Source organism: Oncorhynchus keta, chromosome 18, assembly GCF_023373465.1.
Source record: "Oncorhynchus keta strain PuntledgeMale-10-30-2019 chromosome 18, Oket_V2, whole genome shotgun sequence".
NCBI lineage: Eukaryota > Metazoa > Chordata > Actinopteri > Salmoniformes > Salmonidae > Oncorhynchus > Oncorhynchus keta.
The window spans coordinates 35,250,161-35,277,881 of record NC_068438.1 but is presented as its reverse complement, the minus strand read 5'-3'; the positions used below and the strand labels follow the sequence as shown (position 1 = coordinate 35,277,881).

Sequence of the window (27,721 nt, the reverse complement as noted above, 5' to 3'; positions counted from 1 at the left end):
AGAAAAAAAATTTGTGGACCTCCCAAGTCTGGTTCATCCTTGGGAGCAGTTTCCAGAGGCCTGAAGGTACCACATTCATCTGTACAAACAATAGTACGCAAGTATAAACAACATGGGACCGCACAGCCATCATACCGCTCAGGAAGGAAACGCGTTCTGTCTCCTAGAGATGAACGTACTTTGGTGCGAAAAGTGCAAATCAATCCCAGAACAACATCAAAGGACCTTGTGAAGATGCTGGAGGAAACCAGCTCAGCATTGAAGAAGCCTCTGCTCCAAAACCGCCATTAAAATAAGCCAGACTACGGTTTGCAACTACACATGGGGTCAAAGATTGTACTTTTTGGGGAAATGTCCTCTGGTCTGATGAAATAAAAATAGAACTGTTTGACCATAATGACCATCGTTATGTTTGGAGGAAAAGGGGGAGGCTTGCAAGCCGAAGAACACTATCCCAACCGTGAAGCACGGGGTGGCAGCATCATGTTGTGGTGGTGCTTTGCTGCAGGAGGGACTGGTGCACTTCACAATATAGATGGCATCATGAGGATGGAAAATGTATCTGGATATATTGAAGCAACGTCTCGAGACATCAGTCAGGAAGTTAAAGCTTGGTTGCAAATGGGTCTTCCAAATGGACAATGACCCCAAGCATACTTCCAAAGTGGTGGCAAAATGGCTTAAGGACAACAAAGTCAAGGTATTGGAGTGGCCGTCACAAGCCCTGACCTCAATCCTATAGAAGATTTGTGGGCAGAACTGAAAAGGCGTGTGCGAGCAAAGAGGCCTACAAACCTGACTCAGTTACACCAGCTCTGTCAGGAGGAATGGGCCAAAATTCACCCAACGTATTGTGGGAAGCTTGTGGAAAGCTACCTGAAACATTTGACCCAAGTTAAACAATTTAAAGGCAATGCTGCCAAATACTAATTGAGTGTATGTAAACTTCTGACCCACTGGGAATGTGATGAAATAAAAGCTGAATTAAATCATTCTCTCCACTATTATTCTGACATTTCACATTCTTAAAATAAAGTGGTGATCCTAACTGACCGAAGACATGGATTTTTTACTAGGATTAAATGTCAGGTATTGTGAAAAACTGAGTTTAAATGTAGTTGGCTAAGGTGTATGTAAACATCCAACTTCAACTGTAAATGTGATTTGTCTAAACCCTGTTTTTGCTATTGTGTGTTTAAAATTGATTTAATTAGATTAAGGCTGTAATGTACTATCCCTTACTCTACCATTGTACAGGTGACCATCACAAAGCAGCCTTCTGCCATTGTAATCCTACTTTTTTTTTCATGCCGCCAAGGTCAAGTTTTTTATTATTATATAAATATATATTTATTTATTTATTTTATATTTATATATCATCTTTAAGAACTTAAAAATAGAAGCTAGACAGGCAGAATAGAACATTCCAAAAACAATGAATTTAGAAGTATTTTATGTTTGAGCAAAAGAACACCGGGCAAAATCTATAGAATTGTAGGAAACTAGCTTTAAAACGGCAAAATGTTCTCTCAGCTCAATGGAGAAATTTGTACAATTTGCAGGAAATTAACTTCTGCGGCACCAAGATGGGGGCCTCTATAATGTACTCTAAAATGTAGCCTCCCCGACGACCAACCACGCTCATTGCCACGCCCCCTGCCATGCAACAGTGTTTTTCCTATCCGACAGTGCCTCTTATTTCTAGTTTACATTACACACACATCTGAAAAAGTGATGTTTATGTAATCGTCATGCAGGCAATTATTTTCCATTGTCACTGCGTTGGCTTATGACGTGTTTTCATGATCATCGGTACTCAGCTTTTCATTTGTAATAATAATCAATGAATATGTATTCTCTTTCAATTGCGGCTAATATCTTTATCTTTGGTCTTTCTGTCCCCCAGGTATTGAGTGACGTTTTTGTCAGAGACACATCGGACGCCCTTCGCCAACAGTCACAGCCCCCCCCCCCCTGTGACCCCACCCTGACACCCAGCAACCCTCCGTCCTCAGCATGAACGACATCGGTGTGGTCAGAGAGGGCTGGCTCCATAAGAGGGGTGAGCTGAGCTTCACTAGTAGCTGTTTCACTGCATCTGTTACTATGTTTCTAGGACACTGTGTCCACTTTACTCAGAATTAGTTCAACATAAACCCTAATACAGTGGGGAGAACAAGTATTTGATACACTGCCGATTTTGCAGGTTTTCCTACTTACAAAGCATGTAGAGTTCTTTAATTTTTATTATAGGTACACTTCAACTGTGAGAGACGGAATCTAAAACAAAAATCCAGATAATCATATTGTATGATTTTTAAGTAATTAATTTGAATTTTATTTCATGACATAAGTATTTGATACATCAGAAAAGCAGAACATAATATTTGGTACAGAAACCTTTGTTTGCAATTACAGAGATCATATGTTTCCTGTAGTTCTTGACCAGGTTTGCACACACTGCAGCAGGGATTTTGGCCCACTCCTCCATACAGACCATCTCCAGATCCTTCCAAGTTTCGGGGCTGTCGCTGGGCAATAAGGACTTTCAGCTCCCTCCAAAGATTTTCTATTGGGTTCAGCTCTGGAGACTGGCTAGGCCACTCCAGGACCTTGAGATGCTTCTTACGGAGCCACTCCTTAGTTGCCCTGGCTGTGTGTTTCGGGTCGTTGTCATGCTGGAAGACCCAGCCACGACCCATCTTCAATGCTCTTACTGAGGGAAGGAGGTTGTTGGCCAAGATCTTGCGATACATGGCCCCATCCATCCTCCCCTCAATACGGTGCAGTCGTCCTGTCCCCTTTGCAGAAAAGCATCCCCAAAGAATGATGTTTCCACCTCCATGCTTCACGGTTGGGATGGTGTTCTTGGGGTTGTACTCCTTCTTCCTCCAAACACAGAGAGTGGAGTTTAGACCAAAAAGCTCTATTTTTGTCTCATCAGACCACATGACCTTCTCCCATTCCTCCTCTGGATCATCCAGACGGTCATTGGCAAACTTCAGACGGGCCTGGACATGTGCTGGCTTGAGCAGGGGGACCTTGTGTGCGCTGTAGGATTTTAATCTATGACGGCGTAGTGTGTTACTAATGGTTTTCGTTGAGACTGTGGTCCCAGCTCTCTTCAGGTCATTGACCAGGTCCTGCCGTGTAGTTCTGGGCTTATCCCTCACCTTCCTCATGATCATTGATGCCCACGAGGTGAGATCTTGCATGGAGCCCCAGACCCAGGGTGATTGACCGTCATCTTGAACTTCTTCCATTTTCTAATAATTGCGCCAATAGTTGATGCCTTCTCACCAAGCTGCTTGCCTATTGTCCTGTAGCCCATCCAAGCCTTGTGCAGGTCTACAATTTTACCCTGATGTCCTTACACAGCTCTCTGGTCTTGGCCATTGCGGAGAGGTTGGAGTCTGTGTGGACAGGTGTCTTTTATACAGGTAAAGAGCTCAAACAGGTGCAGTTAATACAGGTAATGAGTGGAGAACAGGAGGGATTCTTAAAGAAAAACTAACAGGTCTTTGAGAGCCGGAATTCTTACTAGTTGGTAGGTGATCAAATACTTATGTCATGCAATAAAATGCAAATGAATGACTTAACTCCTTATGGTATAGGGGACGCTTGCGTCCCACTTGGCCAAAAGCCAGGGAAAATGCAGCCAGGGAAAATCAAACTTTCATTAAATCACACATGTAAGATACTAAATTAAAGCTACACTCGTTGTGAATCCAGCCAATATGTCAGATTTTAAAAAGGCTTTTCGGCGAAAGCATAAGAAGCTATTATCTGATGATAGCACAACAGTAAACAAAGAGGGTAGCATATTTCAACCCTGCAGGCGCTACACAAAACGCAGAAATAAAATATGAAACATGCCTTACCTTTGACGGGCTTCTTTTTTTGACACTCCAATGTGTCCCATAAACATCACAATTGGTCCTTTTGTTCGATTAATTCCGCCCATATATATCCAAAATGTCCATTTATTTGGTGCGTTTGATCCAGAAAAAAACAGCTTCCAAATTGCGTAACGTCACTACAAAATATTTCAAAAGTTGCCTGTAAACTTTGCCAAAACATTTCAAACTTCTTTTGTAATACAACTTTAGGTATTTTTAAACAATAATCGATCAAATTGAAGACGGGTCTGTGTTCAATACAGGAAGACAACAAACCAAGCTACTTTTCAAGTCTTGCGCAACTCTCAACAGTGTTACGCAGTTCCTAGATGGCCGTACTTCTTCATTGCACAAATGAATAACCTCAACCAAATTCCAAAGACTGGTGACATACAGTGGAAGCGGTAGGAACTGAAAACAAGTTCCTAAGAAATATCGTTTACCAATGAGACCTCAGTGAACAGACAGACTTTATAAAAATAAAATATAAATCTGAACAGTTAGTCATCGGGGTTTTGGCAGCTAAATAAGTTCTATTATACTCACAGACATGATACAAACAGTTTTAGAAACTTCTGAGTGTTTTCTATCCAAATCTACTAATATGCATATTTTATATTCTTGGCATGAGTAGCAGGAAGTTGAAATTGGGCACGCTATTTATCCAAAAGTGAAAATGCTGCCCCCTATATCTTAAGTTAAAAATCATACAATGTGATTTTCTGAATTTTTGTTTTAGATTCTGTCTCTCACAGTTGAAGTGTACCTATGATAACAATTACAGACCTCTACATGCTTTGTAAGTAGGAAAACCTGCAGTGTATCAAATACTTGTTCTCTCCACTGTATGCATGGCTCATGTGCCCCTCTAACTCCCGCTCTCCCCCCTCTCTAACTCCCGCTCTCCCCCCTCTCTAACTCCCGCTCTCCCCCCTCTCTAACTCCCGCTCCCTGCAGGAGAGTACATTAAGACGTGGAGGCCGCGGTACTTCATCCTGAAGAGCGATGGCTCCTTCATCGGCTACAAGGAGAAACCAGAGATGTCGTCCGACCACAGCCTCCCACCCCTCAACAACTTCTCTGTGGCAGGTTGGTCTCTGTCATTTTTGGGCCAACTTCTAGAGCCTGGTGGTACTTGGATGAGAGTTGCTTGGTGGTGTTCACACAGATTGGCTCTCTTAATTTTTTTATTTTATTTTTTATTATGTGTTTCCTCTCCTGGAATCCTCTCCTCACATCATAAGATTACTTTTTGAGGAGGTTTTTAGAGAAGACTGGAGGAGAGGAATCGAGGGACGACTATTGAGATTCACTCAGTGTCTAGAGTAGCACACTCTAACTTCTCGATTACTTCCTGTCTGCAGAGTGCCAGCTGATGAAGACAGAAAGGCCCAGGCCCAACACGTTTGTCATCCGCTGCCTACAGTGGACCACAGTCATAGAGCGCACCTTCCACGTGGAGAGTAAAGAAGAAAGGTGAGAACAGAAAGGTCCAGAGGCAGGGACAACATGGAAGAGTTGAGTGGGTGTTTGTTTCTCTGTAAACTGGTCAATGCCCTCCTTCTCCAAGTTGTATTATTTTTATTTAACCAACTTTCAGGATTAGAGATCTGCAATTGACCCCATTAGTGACCTCAATTGACCTCACTAGTTAATCACCCTCATATCCACCATATCTACACACAAACACACATACACTCAGTCAATGTACATTAATGTCTTTTGGGCTTGAAGTCATCTACATTTAACCTCTTCTCTCCTTCCAGGGAGGAATGGATGAGGGCGATCCAAGCGGTGGCCAACGGCCTGAAGATGCGAGAGGAAGAGGCGCCCATGGACGTCACGTTTGGCTCCCCCAGCGACTGCAGCAGCATGGAGGAGATGGAGGTGGCCATGTCCAAGTCCCGCAACAAAGTGGTCAGTGTTCTGCTGCCAACCTAGCAGACCTGTCATTGTCCCCCTAGCAACCTAGCAGACCTGTCACTGTCCCCCTAGCAACCTAGCAGACCTGTACTGTCCCCCTAGCAACCTAGCAGACCTGTCACTGTCCCCCTAGCAACCTAGCAGACCTGTCACTGTCCCCCTAGCAACCTAGCAGACCTGTCACTGTCCCCCTAGCAACCTAGCAGACCTGTCACTGTCCCCCTAGCAACCTAGCAGACCTGTCACTGTCCCCCTAGCAACCTAGCAGACATGTCACTGTCCTCCTGTCCCCCTAGCAGACCTGTCACTGTCCTCCTGTCCCCCTAGCAACCTAGCAGACCTGTCACTGTCCCCCTAGCAGAACTGTCACTGTCCCCCTAGCAGAACTGTCCTGTCCCCCTAGCAGAACTGTCACTGTCCCCTAGCAACCTAGCAGACCTGTCACTGTCCCCCTGTAGCAGACCTGTCCCTAGCAACCTAGCAGACATGTCACTGTCCTCCTGTCCCCCTAGCAGACCTGTCACTGTCCCCCTAGCAACCTAGCAGACCTGTCACTGTCCCCCTAGCAGAACTGTCACTGTCCCCCTAGCAGAACTGTCACTGTCCCCCTAGCAGAACTGTCACTGTCCCCCTAGCAACCTAGCAGACCTGTCACTGTCCCCCTAGCAACCTAGCAGACCTGTCACTGTCCCCCTAGCAACCTAGCAGACATGTCACTGTCCTCCTGTCCCCCTAGCAACCTAGCAGACCTGTCACTGTCCTCCTGTCCCCTAGCAACCTAGCAGACCTGTCACTGTCCCCCTAGCAGAACTGTCACTGTCCCCCTAGCAACCTAGCAGACCTGTCACTGTCCCCTAGCAACCGAGCAGACCTGTCACTGTCCCCCTACCAACCTAGCAGACCTGTCACTGTCCTCCTGTCCCCCGAGCAACCTAGCAGACCTGTCACTGTCCTCCTGTCCCCCTAGCAACCGAGCAGACATGTCACTGTCCTCCTGTCCCCCTACCAACCTAGCAGGCCTGTCACTGTCCTCCTGTCCCCCTAGCAACAAAGTGGTCAGTGTTCTGCTGCCAACCTAGCAGACCTGTCATTGTCCCCCTAGCAACCTAGCAGACCTGTCACTGTCCCCCTAGCAACCTAGCAGACCTGTTACTGTCCCCCTAGCAGACCTGTCACTGTCCCCCTAGCAACCTAGCAGACCTGTCACTGTCCCCCTAGCAACCTAGAAGACCTGTCACTGTCCTCCTGTCCCCCTAGCAACCTAGCAGACCTGTCACTGTCCTCCTGTCCCCCTAGCAACCTAGCAGACCTGTCACTGTCCCCTAGCAGAACTGTCACTGTCCCCCTAGCAACCTAGCAGACCTGTCACTGTCCCCCTAGCAGAACTGTCACTGTCCCCCTAGCAACCTAGCAGACCTGTTACTGTCCCCCTAGCAACCGAGCAGACATGTCACTGTCCTCCTGTCCCCCTACCAACCTAGCAGACCTGTCACTGTCCTCCTGTCCCCCTAGCAACCTAGCAGACCTGTCACTGTCCTCCTGTCCCCCTAGCAACCGAGCAGACATGTCACTGTCCTCCTGTCCCCCTAGCAGACCTGTCACTGTCCTCCTGTCCCCCTAGCAACCTAGCAGACCTGTCACTGTCCTCCTGTCCCCCTAGCAACCTAGCAGACCTGTCACTGTCCCCCTAGCAGACCTGTCACTGTCCCCCTAGCAACCGAGCAGACCTGTCCTCCTGCCCCCCTAGCAGACCTGCCCTCCTGTCCCCCTAGCAGACCTGCCCTCCTGTCCCCCTAGCAGACCTGTCCTCCTGTCCCCCTAGCAGACCTGTCCTCCTGTCCCCCTAGCAGACCTGTCCCCTAGCAGACCTGTCCTCCTGCCCCCCTAGCAGACCTGTCCTCCTGTCCCCCTAGCAGACCTGTCCTCAGTCCCCCTGCCCCCCTAGCATACCTGTCCTCCAGACCGGTCCTCCAGTCCCTCACTGTCCCCCTACCAACCAGTGGACCTCCAGTCCCCTAGCAGACCTGTCCCGATAGCAACCTAGCAGACATGTCACTGTCCTCCTGTCCCCTAGCAACCTAGCAGACATGTCCTGTCCTCCTGTCCCCCCCTAGCAGACCTGCCCTCCAGTCCCCCCCCCTCCAGTCCCCCAAGCAGACCTGTCCCCCAAGCAGACCTGTCCTCCCCCCCAAGCAGACCTGTCCTCCTGTCCCCAAGCAGACCTGTCCTCCTGTCCCCCTAGCAGACCTGTCCTCTTGTCCCCCTAGCAGACCTGTCCCCCTAGCAACCTAGCAGACCTGTCCTCCTGTCCCCCTAGCAGACCTGTCCTCCTGTCCCCCTAGCAGACCTGTCCTCCTGTCCCCCTAGCAGACCTGTCCTCCTGTCCCCCTAGCAGACCTGTCCTCCTGCCCCCTGAGCAGACCTGTCCTCAGTCCCTCTAGCATACCTGTCCTCCAGTCCCTCACTGTCCCCCTACCAACCTAGTGGACCTGTCCTCCAGTCCCTCTAGCAGACCTGTCCCGATAGCAACCTAGCAGACATGTCACTGTCCTCCTGTCCCCCTACCAACCTAGCAGACCTGTCACTGTCCTCCTGTCCCCCTAGCAACCTAGCAGACCTGTCACTGTCCCTCTAGCAACCTAGCAGAACTGTCACTGTCCCCCTAGCAACCTAGCAGAACTGTCACTGTCCCCCTAGCAACCTAGCAGAACTGTCAGTCCCCCAACCGAGCAGACCTGTCACCCTCCTAGCAACCGAGCAGACATGTCACTGTCCTCCTGTCCCCCCCAACCTAGCAGACCTGTCACTGTCCTCCTGTCCCCCAAAGCAGACCTGTCACTGTCCTCCTGCCCCCTAGCAACCGAGCAGACATGTCCTGTCCTCCTGTCCCCCTAGCAACCGAGCAGACATGTCCTGTCCTCCTGTCCCCCTAGCAACCTAGCAGACCTGCCCTCCAGTCCCCCAAGCAGACCTCCCCTCCAGTCCCCCAAGCAGACCTGTCCTCCTGTCCCCCAAGCAGACCTGTCCTCCTGTCCCCCAAGCAGACCTGTCCTCCTGTAGCAGACCTGTCCTCCTGTCCCCCTAGCAGACCTGTCCTCCTGTCCCCCTAGCAGACCTGTCCCCTAGCAGACCTGTCCCCCTAGCAGACCTGTCCCCCTAGCAACCTAGCAGACCTGTCCTCCTGTCCCCCTAGCAGACCTGTCCTCCTGTCCCCCTAGCAGACCTGTCCCCCTAGCAGACCTGTCCTCCTGACCCCGTAGCAGACCTGTCCTCCAGTCCCTCTAGCAGACCTGCCACTGTCCCCCTACCAACCTAGCATACCTGTCAGTGCTCTTTGTGTTTGTCCAACAGCCCTCCTCTAGATGTGGCTGCGTTTGTTTGGAAACTCTGTATCCTCGTTCTGAATATCTCCTCCTTAGTAACAGTACCTCATCACAGCGGGTTTACCATCTCCCTATGTGACCTGGGCCATAGTGTGTGTTGGTGCGTTTTCTGCTCCATTCTCTGCCCGTTCTTCATATAAAACTGTTGTGCAGGTCTATGTAAACTCTTTATTACTTATACTCTGTAATTGTCATGGTCAAATAAATCTTGTCATCCAAACTGTCTTGAAATAAGCCTGAGATCTGAACTCTCATGGTGTTTGTCTCCCCCCCGCAGACCATGAGTGACTTTGACTACCTGAAGCTGCTAGGGAAGGGAACGTTTGGTAAGGTGATCCTGGTGAAGGAGAAGGCCACAGGAATGTACTACGCCATGAAGATCCTGAGGAAAGAAGTCATCATCGCTAAGGTAACCATTTGGCATCAAAGGAAATGACAGTCGCTCAGACAGAGGCGTCCAAATGGTTCCTTATGTATGTATAGGGAAAAGTGTTCCGTTCTGTACGAGGCCAGACTTCTGCACCATACCCCTGGAAGTATGCTGCTTTTGATGACTGTTACTTCTTGGTTCTATTGTGGGTTCTTGAGTGGCTCAGAAGTCCAAGTCCAGCTGTACACTGCTGGGTGAACGTCTGTCCCTCATGGTGTGTTTTTGTGTGATGTGTTCCATAAGGATGAGGTAGCACACACGGTAACAGAAAGCAGAGTCCTTCAGAATACAAGGCATCCCTTCTTAACGGTGAGTTCCTATCTGACATCATCTGACCTTACTGAACACTGATTACAACATTTCATCAAGGAGCCACCTGATTCAAATGTGGTCACTAATTCTGACTCCTCCCCCCACCTCAAACACAGACACTGAAATACGCGTTCCAAACACATGACCGGCTATGCTTTGTGATGGAATATGCAAACGGAGGAGAGCTGTTCTTTCACTTGTCGCGAGACCGTGTGTTCACAGAAGACCGGGCACGGTTCTACGGTGCGGAGATTGTGTCTGCGCTGGAGTATCTCCACTCACAGGACGTTGTCTACAGAGACCTTAAGGTAATGGCTGCTTCCCTGACTGGATGTCTGGCTGATGTTTCCCTGACGCACCTCCTCACATTGAAAGTATTTTCTCAAGACTAACATTTCGCACAATATGAAATATGGTCTGTTTTCCTGGACCCAGATGAAGCCCAGTCTTGGACTAAAAGTGCTTCTGAATTAGTATAGGACTAGGCTCAATCCTACCACAGACTGCTTAATCTGGGTCAAGGAAAACGGCCCATATTTCCTATTGTTTGAAATGTTTCCGTACTGTTTCACCCATTTAATATGTAAATACTGTATTCTAGTCAAGTCCATTCTATTCAGCTGTGTGTGTGTGTGTGTGTGTGTGTGTGTGTGTGTGTGTGTGTGTGTGTGTGTGTGTGTGTGTGTGTGTGTGTGTGTGTGTGTGTGTGTGTGTGTGACTATTCTATCCTACGTGTTCTTCAGATATACTACATATTCTGTCCACAACGTCTATACATCCCATCATATATAAATATGTGTATGCGACAATACATTGTGATTTGATTTGAGCACCAGCCTCTTGGTGAAAAGCCTGTAAGTCTGTGGTCCATTCTACAGTTAGCTGTCATGTCAGCGGTGGTGTTTTCTGCTGCTGATTCTCCTGTGGTCACTCACTCTTCATTCTCTCTGTCTTCCTCTTCCAGCTGGAGAACTTAATGCTGGATAAAGATGGACACATAAAGATCACAGATTTTGGACTGTGTAAAGAGGGAATCACAGATGGGGCTACCATGAAGACCTTTTGTGGGACTCCAGAATACCTTGCACCTGAGGTAACTACAGTGTAGTGAACAAAATCATACATTCTAGTTGTGCTTTGAACAGTACATGGCAGTGTGTCCAGTTAACAATTCCAGATGCATTCCTTGCTGGTTTCTCATCTTGGATTGGTTTCCAGTCAATAATTCTCTATCCGGCAAAGAATGCTTAACATACAATGTTAATAACTCTACCATTGTAAAGTAAATGATTATCAACCGGAATAGACAGCCCGTCTGCAAATAGTTCATTGTTCACATTGCAATGGCTTCCATATAATTGGATTTTCTATTTCTCTTTGTATCTCTCTCCCCTCCAGGTATTAGAGGACAATGACTACGGCCGAGCGGTGGACTGGTGGGGTCTGGGTGTGGTCATGTATGAGATGATGTGCGGTCGACTGCCCTTTTACAACCAGGACCACGAGCGGTTGTTTGAGCTCATTCTCATGGAGGAGATCCGCTTCCCCAAGAACCTGGCCCCCGAAGCCAAGGCCCTGCTTGCTGGCCTGCTCAAAAAGGACCCCAAGCAGAGGTGTGTATTTCTGTCTTATATTTATATATATATTGAGTGAAGAAAATAGTGACGATGCTGATGATTACTGATCATTTTGTAGGCTTGGAGGTGGACAAGAAGATGCCAAAGACGTGATGACTCATATGTTCTTCACCACCATCAACTGGCAGGATGTGGTAGAGAGGAAGCTCTTGCCTCCCTTCAAGCCCCAGGTGACGTCGGAGACGGACACGCGCTACTTTGACGATGAGTTCACGGCACAGACCATCACCGTAACGCCCCCGGACAAGTGTGAGTTGAATGTGTCTCTTTGTGTTTGTCTCACTGTTTAAAAATGTTTTTTCATTGTAGGAAGAAAAATAAAACATGTCCTTGTTTGTGTATTAAATCTCCTGGTTCTGTCTACTCCAGACCACAGCTTAGACGCAGAAGACCAGGACCAGCGCACACACTTCCCTCAGTTCTCTTACTCCGCCAGCATACGGGACTGACCTCTCTCGCACACACTTCCCTCAGTTCTCTTACTCCGCCAGCATACGGGACTGACCTCTCTCGCACACACTTCCCTCAGTTCTCTTACTCCGCCACCAGCATACGGGACTGACCTCACACACTCACATGAGCAGGCAAGCTACCACATGTTCATACACTAGCACTGCTGGGGAAATGGGTGTGCGCGTGCACACAAACTCACACACTCAAACAAACACTTGCACAAGACACACACACACACACACACACCAGGAAGTGGTGAAAACATGGATCCTAGAGCATGACGTGATGACTGACCTCAGCAGGCCTGTGTGGTTAGACTGGCGGCCCTGTCTCTCATTCTGACGGGACCAGGTGGAACAGGACAGGGCTGCCCTTGGCCATGCCTGCAGGACCCCACCTGTCTGCCCTCCACACTACTACTACACTGGGCACATCAAAACATCGACAACACTTTACCATCCCTGGGTTATGCCAGCAAATACCACTCCACCACCAGCCAAACGCATGCGGCACCTATCCAACACACACAAACACTCTGACAAGCAACACATCAATCCTTCCATACACCGCAGATGATTTTGTTTTTTTTACTACTGGATAAAAAAATAATCATAATAATCCAAACAAATGTAGAAACACATGAAAGAAGAAGAAAAATATTTCAACACGTTTTTATTTTGATTGTTACGGTTTTAAAAGCCATATTTCTGCAATTTACAAGTGCTCTTGCTGAAACTTGCTGTTACAAGTCGTGTGGACTGTTCCTACAGAGGGAAAGTGGGTTGGAAGTGGGAGAGGGGTAAGAAGAAGTGTGTACCTTGAAGAGTAGCCATTTCCCTGCTTGCACTGTGTATAGGAATGGGTTTGAGTGTGTTGAAGAGAATGTATGAACAACCATTTGAATTTCAACATCAGTTTTATGTTTATGCATCTGCATGGATATCTTTGGATTCTGCATGTCGGCTAAACAGGGAGAAGAAAGGACAGCACAGTCGATGAGACTTTTAAAGGGGAAAAGAGAGGTGGTGGAGTTGTAGCTTCAGCAGCCCTGTGGATTGACTTGTTCCCCTGGTGGTTAGAATGGTCATGAGAAAAGAAAGAATAGAAGAGTGACCACAGCGTCAGCCTGACCAATCCCCTGTCCGGAGCCCAGTCCAGATCCCCACAGGCATTCACATTTTTCCAGTAGCTGTCACTCCCTCTGAGCAGAAATATCCTGGAGAATAGCTGTCAATCATTTTTTCTAATCATCTGTTCACTTTTTATTTTGATTTAAAGATCTGTTGTTTTTTTAAATAATTGGAATGTTTCCATATTTAAGGATGAAAACGTTATAATCATGGATCAATTATTATTTGTGATGAGGCCAAGCTGGACTCATCACGAGGTTGATATTGAAGGTTGTGGTTTGTATTTTTAAAGTAATATAAGACACAGACCAAGTCATTTGTCAGTATGCTGGAGTAGGACCATGTAAACAAGGGTTGGGGTCAATGTAGGAAGTCAACGGCGTTAGTCATGGACTGAAATGGAATTGACTCCAATTCTGGTGTGATGCTGTATATAATGATGAGATGGTCTTGTCTCTGCTCAAACAAAGGGAGTCGTCCCAAAGGTGGGAGGGTAGTCAATCTGCTTATCGCTGTATTCTCTCGTAGACAGATTTTGACGGGAGCGGAACCCTCACATGATGCACCAGTCTTGAATGCGTGCCTACTCCCCGTAAGGCATATAGAGAAGTGGTCACAGGTGAAACAACCATTGTGGGCTCCAGCTAAGTGCTGTGACATTTCATTTATGCCTTAAAAAAAAGATTCCTTCACTCATGGAACATTTCATTTATCTTTGTTCTTGATATAAGTTGTTCCCCTTTGGTCCACCTATTCCAAAACTTTGGAAGACATTGTCTCAATTATATGTTATTTTAAATGTGTTTGTGTGTATAAAACAAGTTTAAACATGTTGATATTTCTTTAGGTTGTTCATTTCGATCATTCATGTGTTCCTTTGTGTGTGTACTCATGCACAGCAGCAGGTTGATGTGGGGCATTGTAGAACAGCTCTCGAGTCTGCTCTGTACCTGTATCCTCCGTACCTCAGTGGGTTAGTATAGTCTGACTGCTGTACTCCACGGCTGAGGCTATGGGAAACATCCCTCCACCATCCCTTTTTGACTAAGGCCCATATTCAGCCCTGGTAAATGCAGCTTCAGAAACGGCAGGACCGGATTTCAGGAACAACCTCCCTCTGATGGACCTCTCATGTCGTCTTCAATGTTAGGATGGCCACGGGGGGGTGTTGTGGACCTTTTGTAATGTTGACACTGGCAGTAAAGCCACACGTCTCTGAACCTTGTTGCTCTCTGTCTCAATAAATTGAACGTGCTTTGTCTAGTAGTGTGTACACCTAACATGCAAGCCAACACCCCTGACCTCTCTTGTAGGCTTTACACACAGACAATCGATATGGAACTCTTCAGTGGCAATGTAAATACCAAAAAGGTTTGATGAATGCATCATTTATAGGCTAGAAGAGGGGGAAATCCACAGCTTTGTAGATAGAATGTGAGTTGTAGCTTTACAATGATTACCTTGCTTCTCTGTATTTTGAATGTGATCAATAGTCACGAATGTCATATCGCAATGCTGGTGTACCAATAATTCTTAGCTTGTTTTTGAGTTGAGGTTTACCTGGGGAGGAGCTATGTTTTTAGGGAGAAGATGATGTCCTGGTAGACAGCTTCAGCTCCCTTGTTACAAGATTTTACATTATGACAATTATGTGCCAGTAAAGACTTTTACTGAATTAAGTGTTTGTCTCTTCATTTGGTTACCAGCTTCAATGTCCCATATGCTACCTGCTGCCGTTGTGCCCTCGAGCAAGGCACTATACCCCTAATTTCTCCGGTGCCCTGCTCCCAGCCTGTGATGTGTTCGAGGACCGAGCACATCCCCATTCTCATAGACAGGGCTGCAGTGGACCAGATTGAGAGCTTCAAGGTCCTTGGTGTCCACATCACCAACAAACTAGCATGGTCCAAGCACAAAAAGACAGTCATGAAGAGGGCACGACAAAACATGTTCCCCCTCAGGAGTTTGAAAAGATTTGGCATGGGTCCTCAGATCCTCAAAAGGCTCCAGAGCTGCACCATCGAGGGTAGTGCGTACGGCCCAGTACCTCACCGGGGCCAAGCTTCCTGACATCCAGAACTTCTATACCAGACGGTGTCAGGTGAAGGCCTGAAATTGTCAGACTCCAGCGGTACCGGAGTGCCAAGTCTAGGTCCAAGGGGCTTCTAAACAGTTTCGACCCCCAAGCCATAAGACTCCTGAACATCTAATCAAATGTTGTGTGTCCGTTTGGGTATCGTGACAACAAAAATGCAAATAAGCATTGTATTGTAAAAGTTTTTTTTACAAATTGATTGATGTAGGCTAATTCCTCATCTGCCAAATGTGTGCTGAATATGTAAGAGTGTAAACTGATCAGGGATCAGTCACACACATGCAAATCATGACGTCTACATCCCCAACCCCAATTAGTCAATCACGTGTGTTTATTAGCCGACTGTCACATAATGTTGACTGTTTTGTGTCTCGCGTCTCATCTGCCACTCCTCGTGGTTTCAAGTAGCTGCAGCGCCTCGAAGTGAATTTTCTCTCTCCGGATCGAAGCATCATGGCCAAGACTGGATTCTGCGATTCCATACCACTGCTGGACTTGCACAAGAAGGTGAGTTTAAAGTTTAAATATAATGCGTACAGTTTTGTGTATTCGACGTCCCATAATGTGTCTAAACATTTAAATGGCGCACAACACCGGTGACCCACACCTGCGAGTTTGTTTATCCCTTTCCAAGTATATCACATTTTATTTGTCACATTCGCCGAATGTAACAGGTGTTAACCTTCCCGTGAAATGCTTACTTAGAAGCCCGTAACTCTATTTTAACGGCATGATTGGTGAATAAAATATTTACTAAATAAACTGGTTATATCTTTATACCCGTCGCACGACCCACTGGTTGTGCTCAAGTTATAGGCCTCACTCACCCTAAAATACCTACTTTAGCCCTCGTCCTCCACATACAACACCCGTTCTGTTCTGCCAGTCACATTTGGTTAAAGGTCCCCAAAGCACACACCCCTGGGTCGCTCCTCTTTTCAGTTCGCTGCATCTAGCGACTGGAATGAGCTGCAAAAAAAACACTTATCTCCATCTCTTCATTCAAAGACTCAATCATGGACACTTACATTCAATACATCACGCGAAGCAGCTACAACTGTATCTGCCTTACCTTTGCTGTTGTCTGTGCCCAATGTTTGTACCATGTTTTATGGTGCTACCATGTTGTGTTGTCATGTGGCGCTAACATGCTGTGTTCTTAGGTCCATTATGTATTGTGGGTTCTCTTGTCGTGATGTTTGTCGTCCTATGTTTTTCATCCCAACCCCACAGGGGGGCTTTTGCCTTTTTGGTAGGCCGCAATTTGTAAATAATAATTTGTTAGTAACTGACTTGCCTAGTTAAATAAAAGTATTAAAACAATTTACATTCATTTTCTGGTTTTGTGTGGGAATGGTTTCATAAATCATTTGTAGCCCTTGATCATGATTCTCAGGTCCATTACACATGTCATTGGACAAAGGCATCTTCTGTAGGAGGGAGTTTTGTTATTAAGGGTGTTTACACATCGTCCTCTTAATAAAATAAGCCATCTCAGTCTTTAAAGTGAACGCTGGGGGAAAATAAATAAATGAAAATCATTTTTTGTACTGCCTTTGGTTGAGAACTCACATCCCTTTTTGTTGTTTAGGCTTCTGTTCTCTTTGCATTCACATTGCTATATTTAGGAACAAACCAAGGTCTTTTTACAACAGTCACTCAATGCTCTCAGGGTTTTACATGGTAAAGCACAAGCCATTCCATCAGGACGTGTTATTGAACAGTATGTGTATATGTATGTGTGTGTATATGCATGTGTGTATATATGCATGTGTGTGTATGTGTGTATATGTGCCTACGTACATTTAGGAAGCTAATAGATGTAATTGTAATCAGAAGCTACTATTAACATGTAAATAGTATTGGGGACAGAAGAAATGGCAGAATTACTGCAGATTAATAACTGCTTTAAATTAAATTGTACACCCAAGGTAGTCTACTGCCCCTTTAAGAGCTAGAATTTATTCTACAGATTTATTTGATTGTGATTCCCACCAACTGCTACCTAATCACACTATTCAACCCCCACAATCGAGTAATCGAGTAATAGGGTTGGGGTTTCCACGCGGCCGTGTAGGGTTGGGGTTTCCACGCGGCCGTGTAGGGTTGGGGTGATTGTTTGTGGAAAACAGTATCTGCATATCTGTGTGTAACAGGAGACAGACACCACAAACATGTTGGCACTAAAAAATACTGTCGGCTGCCACTGTTACAACCAGTTAAAACTGTACAGCAGTGGAGGCTGCTGAGGGGAGGACGGCTCAATAATGGTTGGAAGGGAGAAAATGGAATCGATGTATTCGATACCATTCCGCTCCAGCCATTACCACAAGCCCATCCTCCCAAATTAAGGCACCACCAGCCTCTTGTGGTATGCAGTGTTTTACATTTGTGAAATACTTTTGATGTGATATGAAAGTAGAGGGATTTGTTTCTAGAACTATACCGCAACTGAGCATTGGTTCACGTTTAGATGCATTTGGCTGTTTTGGTTTGCCTGGTTTTATAAAAGTAAAAAGCCTTTAAACATGTCATGCTATTCTACATACTTTTACATATTAGCAGATTTTATTTATTTTTATACCACACAAATTACCTCAATTACAGGCTAAGAATGGACAGCGATTCTTTAACTGCTGGCTACTCTTCTGTGACTAGCTAAAACAACGGAGGCAGCTTATGGTAGAGAAATTAACATTAAATTCTTTGGCAATGGCTCTTGTGCTCCCTTCAACTTGAGACATCTGTAGCGACATGTTTTAGTGGCTTTCTTTTTTCCATAGCACAAGGTGCACCTGTGTAATGGTCAAATCAAATCTAATTTATATAGCCCTTCGTACATCAGCTGATATCTCAAAGTGCTGTACAGAAACCCAGCCTAAAACCCCAAACAGCAAGCGATGTAGGTGTAGAAGCACGGTGGCTAGGAAACTCCCTAGAAAGGCCAAAACCTAGGAAGAAACCTAGAGGAACCAGGCTATGTGGGGTGGCCAGTCCTCTTCTGGCTGTGCCGGGTGGAGATTATAACAGAACATGGCCAAGATGTTCAAATGTTCATAAATGACCAGCATGGTCAAATAATAATAAGGCAGAACAGTTGAAACTGGAGCAGCAGCACGGCCAGGTGGACTGGGGACAGCAAGGAGTCATCATGTCAGGTAGTCCTGGGGCATGGTCCTAGGGCTCAGGTCCTCCGAGAGAGCATATGTGGTCATGCTGTTTAATCAGCTTCTTGATATACCACAGCTGTCAAATAGATTATCTTGGAAAAGGGGAAATACTCACTAACAGGCATGTAAACAAATTTGTGCACAATTTGAGTGAAGCTTTTGTACTTGTGGAACATTTCTGAGATCTTTTATTTCAGCTCATGAAATATGGGACCAACACTTTACATGCTGCGTTTTATAGTTCAGTCTCGATTACTTCCCAAGCGAAGTTTGCCTCTAAATGTCTAACAATACAAGGATATCCCAATATGAATCTGATGTATTGTAAGTTACTTGAATCTGATAAATACATCATGGGAAATAATTATTGTAGTAGTAGTAGTAGCAGCAAGCTATCAAAGTTGCTCTCTGGTCCTCCTCTATGCACTCTCCTTCTTACCCTGAACAGAACATAGACTAGTCTGTGCACAATATGGTATATTTTGAGGGGGGGAACCAAGCCTAATCAAAAACTATTTGACTCCGTTGACTCCCCTCCTGAACTGCCACCGTAGCTCTACACTGCACAGCCATTGGTTAAGAAGCACACAAACGATTTTGATCAGCAAGAGAAGAGAAGAGCAGACTGGCATAGGGTTGGAATATCTATTGCAGTGTGTAAAAGCTGCCTTGTTTTATTTACACCATCCCAGCGTCTTAGAAATATAACTTTTATCTGTGCTTAGTAGCTTGTGAATCAAATGATTGAGACCACATTAGATGGCCCCTAGGCGCATTTGATATTGCCCGCCCAGGGGAGAATCAGAGATGAGGGGTGACATTGCGCACGTGTGTGTGCACTTCATTTGGAAAGTATTCAGACCCCTTCCACATTTTGTGTCATTACAGCCTTATTCTAAAATGGATTTTTTTTAAATACAATCTCATCAATCTAGACACAATACCCCATAATGACAAAGCGAAAACAGGTTTTTAGAAATGTTGGCTAATTTATAAAAACATACCTTATTCACTTACATATTCAGACCCTTACTATGAAATGTATCTCAGGTGCATTCTGTTTCCATTGATCATCCTTGAGCTGTTTCGACAACTTGATTGGAGTCCACCTGCGGGGAATTAAATTGATTGGACATGATTTGGAAAGGCACACACCTGTCTATATAAGGTTAAACAGTTGACAGTGCATGTCAAAGCAAAAACCAAGCCACAAGGTTGAAGGAATTGTCTGTTGAGCTCTGAGACAAGATTGTGTCAAGGCACAGATGTGGGGAAGGGTACCAAAAAATGACTGTCATTGTTGGGCCCCTTGGAACACAGTGGCCTCCATTATTCTTAAATGGTGGTTCCAAAGTACTTCAAAGACTCTTCTTCTGGCCAAACTGAGCAATCGGGAGAGGGGGGCCTTGGTCAGGGAGGTGACCAAGAACCCGATGGTCACTCTGACCGAATTCCAGAGTTCCTCTCTAAAGATGGCAGAACCTTCCATAAGGACAACTATCTCTGCAGCACCACCAATCAGGCCTTTATGGTAGTGGCCAGATGGAAGCCACTCCAGAGTAAAAGGCACATGACAACCTGCTTGGAGTTAGCCAAAAGACACCTGAAGGACTCTCAGCACATAAGAAACATTCTCTGGTCTGATATAACCAAGATGGCATTCAGGCCAAAGAATTCAAAGCGTCACATTTGGAGGAAACCTGGCACCATCCCTACGGGGAAGCATGGCGGTGGCAGAATCATGCTGGGGAGGATGTTTTTCAGTGGCAGGGACTGGGAAACGAGTCAGGATTGAGGCAAAGCTGAATGGAGCAAAGTACAGAGACCCTTGATGACAACCTACTCAGGACCTCCGACTGGGGGCGACGGTTAACCTTCCAACAGGATAACAAGCCTTAGCACACAGCCAAGACAACACAGGCATGGCTTCTGGACAAGTCTCTGAATGTCCTTGAGTGTCCCAGCCAGAGCCCAGACTTGAACCCGATCAAACATCTCTGGAGAGACATGAAAATGGCTATGCAGCAAAGCTCTCAATCCAACCTGACAGAGCTTGAGAGGATCTTCAGAGAAGAATGGGAGGAACTCCCCAATACAGGTGTGCCAAGCTTGAAGCATCACACCCAAGAAGACTTGAGGCTTTAATTGCTGCCGAAGGTGCTTCAACAAAGTACAGAGTAAATGGTCCGGCTACTTGTGTAAATCTTTCCATTTTTAATACAGTACATTTCTAGACCTGGTTTCTCTGTCATTATGTGGTATTGTGTGTAGATTGATTGATAGGGGGGGCGGGGGGGTTGAATCCATCTTAGGAGGCTGTAACAACATGCGAAACAAGTGCAGGTCTGAATACTTTCTAAAGGCATTTTCAATTTCAGACAAGTGGATGGTTTAGTGATTTTTAAATGTAGTCCAGGGGAGGGGCATTGTAATTTGTCATTTCTGTTTTTAGAATGCTTATTAGGATTTAAACTCAGCAAAAAAAAGAAACGTCCCTTTTTCAGGACCCTGCCTTTCATAGATAATTTGTAAAAATCCAAGTTACTTCACAGATCTTCATTGTAAAGGCTTAAAACAGTTTCCCATGCTTGTTCAATGAACCATAAACAATTAATGAACATTAAATCTAAATTCATTTGTCACGTGCGCCAAATACAACTGGTAGACCTTACAGTGAAATGCTTAACAGGCACCTGTGGAACGGTCGTTAAGACACGAACAGCTTACAGACTGTGGGCAATTAAGGTTAGTTATGTAAACTTTGGACACTGAAGAGGCCTTTCTACTGATTCTGGAAAAACGCCAAAAGAAAGATGCCCAGGGTCCTTGCTCACCTGCGTTAATGTGCCGTAGGCATGCTGCAAGGAGACATGAGGACTGCAGATGTGGCAAGGGCAATGCATTGCAATGTCCGTACTGTGAGACCCCTAAGACGGCACTACAGGGAGACAGGACGGACAGCTGATTGTCCTCGCAGTGGCGGACCACGTGTAACAACACCTGCACAGGATCGGTACATCCATACACCTGCTGGACAGGTACAAAATGGCAACAACTGCCTAAGTTACACCAGGAACGCACAATCCCTCCATTAGTACTGACTGTCCACAATAGGCTGGACTGAGGGCTTGTAGGCCTGTTGTAAGGCAGGTCCTCACCAGACATCACCGGCAACAACGTCGGCTATGGGCACAAACCCACCATCGCTGGGCCAGACGGGACTGGCAAAAAGTGCTTTTCACTGACGAGTTGCGGTTTTGTCTCACCAGGGGTGATGGTCGGATTCGCGTTTCTCGTTGAAGGAATGGGCGTTACACCGAGGCCTGTGCTCTGGAACGGGATCGTGTTGGTGCTGGAGGTTCCGTCGTGGTCTGGGGTGGTGTGTCACCGCATCTTGGAACTTTGCTTGTCATTGCAGGCAATGCTGAGTTTATATAGGTAACCGTTGTGTACATCTTCATCCGTCCCTAAGATGTATTTTTGGCTGCCTCCAACACAGGTGGCGGAAGAGAGACGAGCCCCCTTAAGAGCCTTGGCCAATGCCTGTGGGCCCAAAGAGCGTTGGCAGCCCCAGGAGGGAGAGTCCAAGGGGACCTACCAGAAAACTGAGCCAGAGGCCAGATGGGTACACCTCTTTCATTCTAATAGAGCCTGACCTGCCTTCTATTCCATTTCCTCTTCCCCCTGTTAATGCTCTTCTGTCTGTTCTGGAGTGTAAACATTAGTCCATACTGTAAAATTTGAGGTTCTATTGGACAAATTCAGGTAGGTTCCTTTCAGTTGGCTTATGTTTAAGGAGGGTTTTGCAACGTAAATGGCATAATGAATAAACCCCAGCTGCGAAGGCCCACATTCAAGTGCATATACTGTCTCACCCCATTGCTTGCTCTCTAGTCTTTATGCATCGAGTACACTTCACATCAAATCATTTATTGAAGTCTCAGAACAGTATGTGGAGTCTCCATATTAATGCAATCTTACAATACCATATTTTGATATTTTATCCTTCTGTGTCACGCTCTGTGTTAATGTAATTGTCCTGCTGTGTATGTCTGTGCAGGCCAGGAGGCTGCCTGTGTCAACAGATGATGGCATTATCATGGGCTTCCATGAGGACGACAGCCCCTCTCATTCAGGTCACTGCAATATATTCCTCTACCAAATATAACATATAATTGTGTGTCAAGCCATGTCTGTACTAAGTTAACCCTATCTCTACTAAGGTCAGGTGGCTGTATGGAGGAAGAGGCTGTGCTGATCTACCTGCATGGCCTCCAGGGCCTCTATAGCCTGCAGGCGTTGGTGCCTGGCATGCTTCGTCATGAGACTGAGCTGGCCATGGAGACGCTTGGTCTTATCTACGACAGGAGCTACGCATGGGACATCTTCTCTGACATGATGGTGGGGGGTGTAATAGAGGTGGTTCCATTTAATGAGTAGCTTTGCGTCAGACCCAGATAGTCTTGTTAGATCCCAGAGTTAATTCCTAGGGTTTTTAGCTTCCTAGGCTTTAGCTCATACTCTTGTCACAACTTAGGAAAGTTGAACAAGATTGGGAGTAGGCTTGTATTGTTAGTCGAGAATTGCTCTACATTTGAATCAGTAAATAGGTTTCCAGCTACAGTTTTTATGCTGGTAGTCATACCGTATAATAAAAAAATATATCACGTCAGCTGTGCTGCAACAGGAAGTTTTGTTACAATTTTATAAATGCGGACAGAGCATTTGTTAGTTCAACATAGTGTGATCTTTCTGTCTGTAAAATTAATTCAGCAAGCTATTGATTTTAGCAACCATAAACGTTGAGTCACGAAGGCCAGAGTCTGCACATTTGCTATTTAATGCAACCGTTTTTGTGACAAAACTATCGGTAGAGTTGAAGCTGTGATGGAAATGCAAACTTTATTTTTGTCTGCAAATTTCAATTTATTCGAAACTGCACTGGGAAATTGTTTGAATATCTGCATGAAATCTTTTGCCAATGGGCTGGAAACCAAGCTAGTGGAGTTATTTTGTTGGTTTGCTGTACTTCTGTCATTGACACGAGGTCGGCCGATTTTAATTTGTGCCGATTTCAAGTTTTCATAACAATCAGAAATCGGTATTTTTGGGCACCGATTTGCCTTTAAAAAAAGAAATGTAATACCTTTATTTAACTAGGCAAGTCAATTCAGAACACATTCTTATTTTCAATGACGTTCTAGGAACGGTGGGTTCACTGCCTCGTTCAGGGGCAGAACGACAGATTTTCACCTTGTCAGCTCGGGGGATCCAATCTTAGTTAACTAGTCCAACACAATAACGACCTGCCTCTCTCTCGTTGCACTCCACAAGGAGACTGCCTGTTACGCGAATGCAGTAAACCAAGGTAAGTTGCTAGCTAGCATTAAACTTATCTTGTAAAAAAAACAAAATATCAATCATAATCACTAGTTACCTGCACATGGTTGATATTACTCGATATTATCTAGCGTGTCCTGCGTTGCATATAATCTGACTGAGCATACAAGTATCTGACTGAGCGGTGGTAGGCAGAAGCAGGCTCGTAAACATTCATTCAAACAGCACTTTTGTGAGTTTTCCCAGCAGCTCTTTGTTGTGCGTCAAGCATTGCTCTGTTTATGACTTCAAGCCTATCAACTCCCGAGATGAGGCTGGTGTAACCGAAGTGAAATGGCTAGCTAGTTAGCGCTCGCTAATAGCGTTTCAAACATCACTCGCTCTGAGCCTGTGGTTGTTTCCCTTGCTCTGCATGGGTAATGCTGCTTCGATGGTGGCTGTTGTCGCTGTGTTGCTGGTTCGAGCCCAGGGAGGAGCGAGGAGAGGTACGGAAGCTTTACTGTTACACTGGCAATACTAAAGTGTCTATAAGAACATCCAATAGTCAAAGGTCAATGAAATACAAATGGTATTGAGAGAAATAGTCCTACAATAACTACAAACTAAAACTTCTTACCTGGGAATATTGAAGACTCATGTTAAAAGGAACCATCAGCTTTCATATGTTCTCATGTTCTTGAGCAAGGAACTGAAACATTAGCTTTCTTACATAGCACGTATTGCACTTTTACTTCCTTCTCCAACACTTTGTTTTTGCATTATTTAAACCAAATTTAACATGTTTCATTATTTACTTGAGGCTAAATTGATTTTATTGATGTATTTTATTAAGTTAAAATAAGTGTTCATTCAGTATTGTTGTAATTGTCATTACTACAAATACATTTTTTTTATCGTCCGATTAATCGGTATCGGCTTTTTTGGTCCTCCAATAATCTGTATTGAGGTTGAAAAATCATAATCGGTCGACCTCTAATTGACACTGCCTCCTTTTCCAGAGAAGTCAGTTGCGGTTCACCTTCCCCAATGCAGACCTACCCAGACCTTTCACATACACCACCCGTGCCATCCTGGTCGACTGGCTCATCCAAGTCCATGTGAGTTGCCCTCGTGTCCCTCTACTATTTATCTAAAAGGATTTCCTGGTTAAAATGTACTCAACTTGCTACTTCTCAAATGTAGAAAATGTGCACTTGACAACAGGTTGACCCTCTAAAGTGAAGCGGGTTTTAAGCAGATGACCTTAAGCGTACCTAAGACTAAATGTATGTGGTAGAATTCAGGCCATTGTGTCCTCCCATCACCCCTGCCTCTTACAGGAGGTGTTCCATTTCTCAGAGGAGACCCTCTACCTGTCTGTCCACCTCCTGAACCGCTGCCTACACCAGATCAAGGTGAACACAGCCAAACTGCAGCTACTGGGAGTGGTCTGTCTCTTCCTGGCTGCCAAGAAAGAAGAGTGTCTGCTCCCTGAGGTACTCTACATAAAACCTAGGTCAGATACATATGGTGTTATTCAATGTTTTCCCTCACTGAAGCCATTATGCCTAGCTTGGTGTAGCATAATCAATTAAGAGTTGGATATATGTCTGGTTCTTCCAGACTTTAAAACACTGACAGTGGGAGCTAGAGAAGGGGATTGAGCAGGGTTGTTTTTGGACCAGGGCTTTCTCTAGTGTTCTCTAAACATCCATCTTCCTCTCTCCAGGTGTCTGAGCTGTGCTTCCTCATGGAGAATGGCTACTCCAATAGACAGCTGCTCCGTATGGAGCGCCGAGTCCTCACTGAGCTGAAGTTTGAGCTTTCCCACTGCTCTCCCCTGCACTTCCTGCTCCTCTCTGCCTCAATCGCCCACTGCAGTGCCAAGGTGGGTGAACCCTCACCACTTTAACCCTGAGCAGTTCGGCCAGATTCTAGAATGGATGCCATGTTGGCTCCTTTATTCTCTAAATGTTGGAGAGTTAACAAGACGAGTGCCTCCGACAGTTCCCTCAAATGACAGAGCAGTGAATTTAACACCCGTTTTTTGTTTAGCCTTCAGGATCATATGTAAATTGGTACGGTGTTGTGATGTCAACAAATTGCATGTCTACCTTCACTGGACATCTTAATAGGGATATACAACTTTCAGAAATAAGCCGCAGAATGTCAATTAGCGAGTGCTATGTGGCGCCCTGGGAATGTTCAGACAGAAGCCGCATTGGCCAAATGACTGCTTTAACCTAGTTGCTAGTCAAACTGCTCACATTATCAGATCCACATGAAAATATTAGTAATCTGAGATGTGCAGCACAACCGCAATTAAGACAACCTGGAACATCCCCCTTTACGTGTCTCTACATCCAGGTGGTGTGGATGGCCCGTTACCTTCTGGAGCTCTCTCTGTTGGAGGGACAGTGTGTTGTGTTCCTGGCTGCCCACCTGGCTGGTGCTGCCCTCTGTCTGTCCCGCAGGGTACTGCAGGAGCCCCCCACCCCAGAGGGAGAGACTGCCTGGTGTGTTGCCTCAAGTATCCACGTAGGCAGGTGAGAAGAGGCTCTTTTCTTGATTGCAAATATACTTGATATGATACCCAATCATTTTCACTATTAGACTTTGAAGTAGAATGTACTTCTGTTGTGTTTTGACACAACCTTTTTGTCCTGTCTGCCTCCTTCAGTGAGACGACCCTGCTGAGGATAATGCTCATCCAGGCAGGGGCTGCAGCCCGGGCCCAGAGCAAAGACACTCGCGCTACTTTCCTCAAGTACTCCACAGCAGGGACCATGCATGTCAGCAGCCACCCGTCCCTGCTGAGTGCCCCCTGTCTGTTGGGCCTGCCAACTACACACACCTGAAGCCCCACAGTAGCCTACACATGAGGTGCGCGTCACTGTTTTTCTCTGGGAATGGGCCATTTTTAGGAGGAATCAGTATCACATTTTGAGGAAGGGAGACGGACATCCTAAATGAGGACTGCTGGCCCTTAGTCAACTTTTACTTCCAGACATTTCAGATTGTAAACGAGAGAGCTTGAGATGAAGGCTTGCGAGATTACATTTGACCCACCACATCAAGAAGAGGTGTGAGGGGGAGGAAGGGGACGTCAATATAATATGCAGTACCTAACTGACTTGTATGGTTAAGCAGGACTTGAGTGCCTGTTCTGGACTGGCCAGTGCCACATTTCTTTTATGCTCTTATCTTGGATCTAATTGCGAATAAAATTTAAAAAAATGTTTTGTCTTTTGATGATGTTTATCATTTTTACTGTTTCTTGAAAATGTTGGACAAAAAAAGCAGGCTTCCATTGTTTAAATGTGAGATGGTTTAATGGAACTTTTTAATAATGTTAAATAAAGTTGTCTGCTAGCATTTGTTGTAAGCTACCTCTAAGTTTCTGCCTGCACTTATTTATATAGCCTGGCTACTTCTGCCCCTTAGCTCAGGGTTTCTTGAAAGTTGGGACAATCCTTGTCCAGCAGATAAACTGTCTACTGTGATCTCGGAAAGTATTCAGACCTGTTTCTCCACATTTTGTTACATTACAGCATTATTCTAAACATTTATGAAATATAATTTAATACCTCTACATATAATGACAAAGGAAAAACAGGCTATTAGGAAAAAAATGTGCCCATTTATGTTTTTTTTTAACCTGTTTGGGATAGGGGGCAGCATTTTCACATTTGGATGAAAAGCGTGCCCAGAGTAAACAGCCTGCTACTCAGTCCCAGTTGCGAATATATGCATATTATTATTAGTAGTATTGGATAGAAAACACTCTGAAGTTTCTAAAACTGTTTGAATGATGTCTGAGTATTACAGAACTCATGGCAGGTGAAAACCTGAGAAATCCAACCAGGAAGTGGGAAATCAGAGGTTTGTAGTTTTTCAAAGCTTGGCCTATCGAATAGTGTCTACAGTATCTAGTGCTCGTACCTCATGAAGATGGATTACTGGGCTGAAC

The 27,721-nt window shown here is 45.5% G+C and overlaps 2 protein-coding genes and 1 long non-coding RNA gene across 5 annotated transcripts; 2 read left to right on the top strand and 1 right to left on the bottom strand.

The window, feature by feature from the left end:
- The first annotated feature begins 1,963 nt into the window (after positions 1-1,963).
- On the top strand, positions 1,964-14,842 carry akt2 (v-akt murine thymoma viral oncogene homolog 2). The gene is made up of 11 exons (XM_052467993.1): positions 1,964-2,062; positions 4,857-4,988; positions 5,264-5,375; positions 5,666-5,816; positions 9,483-9,614; positions 9,879-9,944; positions 10,064-10,255; positions 10,912-11,040; positions 11,346-11,560; positions 11,643-11,833; positions 11,954-14,842. The coding sequence occupies exons 1-11, from the start codon at positions 2,017-2,019 to the stop codon at positions 12,031-12,033; spliced, it is 1,446 nt and encodes a 481-aa protein (XP_052323953.1). The 5' UTR covers positions 1,964-2,016; the 3' UTR covers positions 12,034-14,842.
- On the bottom strand, positions 6,329-7,585 carry LOC127908752 (uncharacterized). Of its 2 annotated transcripts, XR_008068339.1 has the most exons (4): positions 7,457-7,549; positions 7,185-7,347; positions 7,093-7,131; positions 6,329-6,609 (listed from the first exon to the last, which is right to left on the bottom strand). It is a non-coding gene; the product is annotated as an uncharacterized LOC127908752 (long non-coding RNA). The 2 variants fall into 2 exon arrangements; XR_008068338.1 differs by having other exon boundaries at positions 7,185-7,585.
- Positions 14,843-15,600: 758 nt separating the features above from the next.
- On the top strand, positions 15,601-27,140 carry ccnp (cyclin P). 2 transcript variants are annotated; one of them, XM_035792467.2, is made up of 9 exons: positions 15,601-15,769; positions 21,932-22,057; positions 22,493-22,568; positions 22,661-22,833; positions 24,771-24,869; positions 25,092-25,247; positions 25,481-25,639; positions 26,119-26,297; positions 26,432-27,140. In XM_035792467.2, exons 1-9 carry the CDS (start codon positions 15,716-15,718, stop codon positions 26,607-26,609), a joined length of 1,200 nt encoding a protein of 399 aa, XP_035648360.1. In that variant the 5' UTR covers positions 15,601-15,715; the 3' UTR covers positions 26,610-27,140. The 2 variants fall into 2 exon arrangements, with proteins under 2 accessions (XP_035648360.1, XP_035648359.1); XM_035792466.2 differs by having other exon boundaries at positions 22,661-22,851.
- The last annotated feature ends 581 nt before the right edge of the window (positions 27,141-27,721 follow it).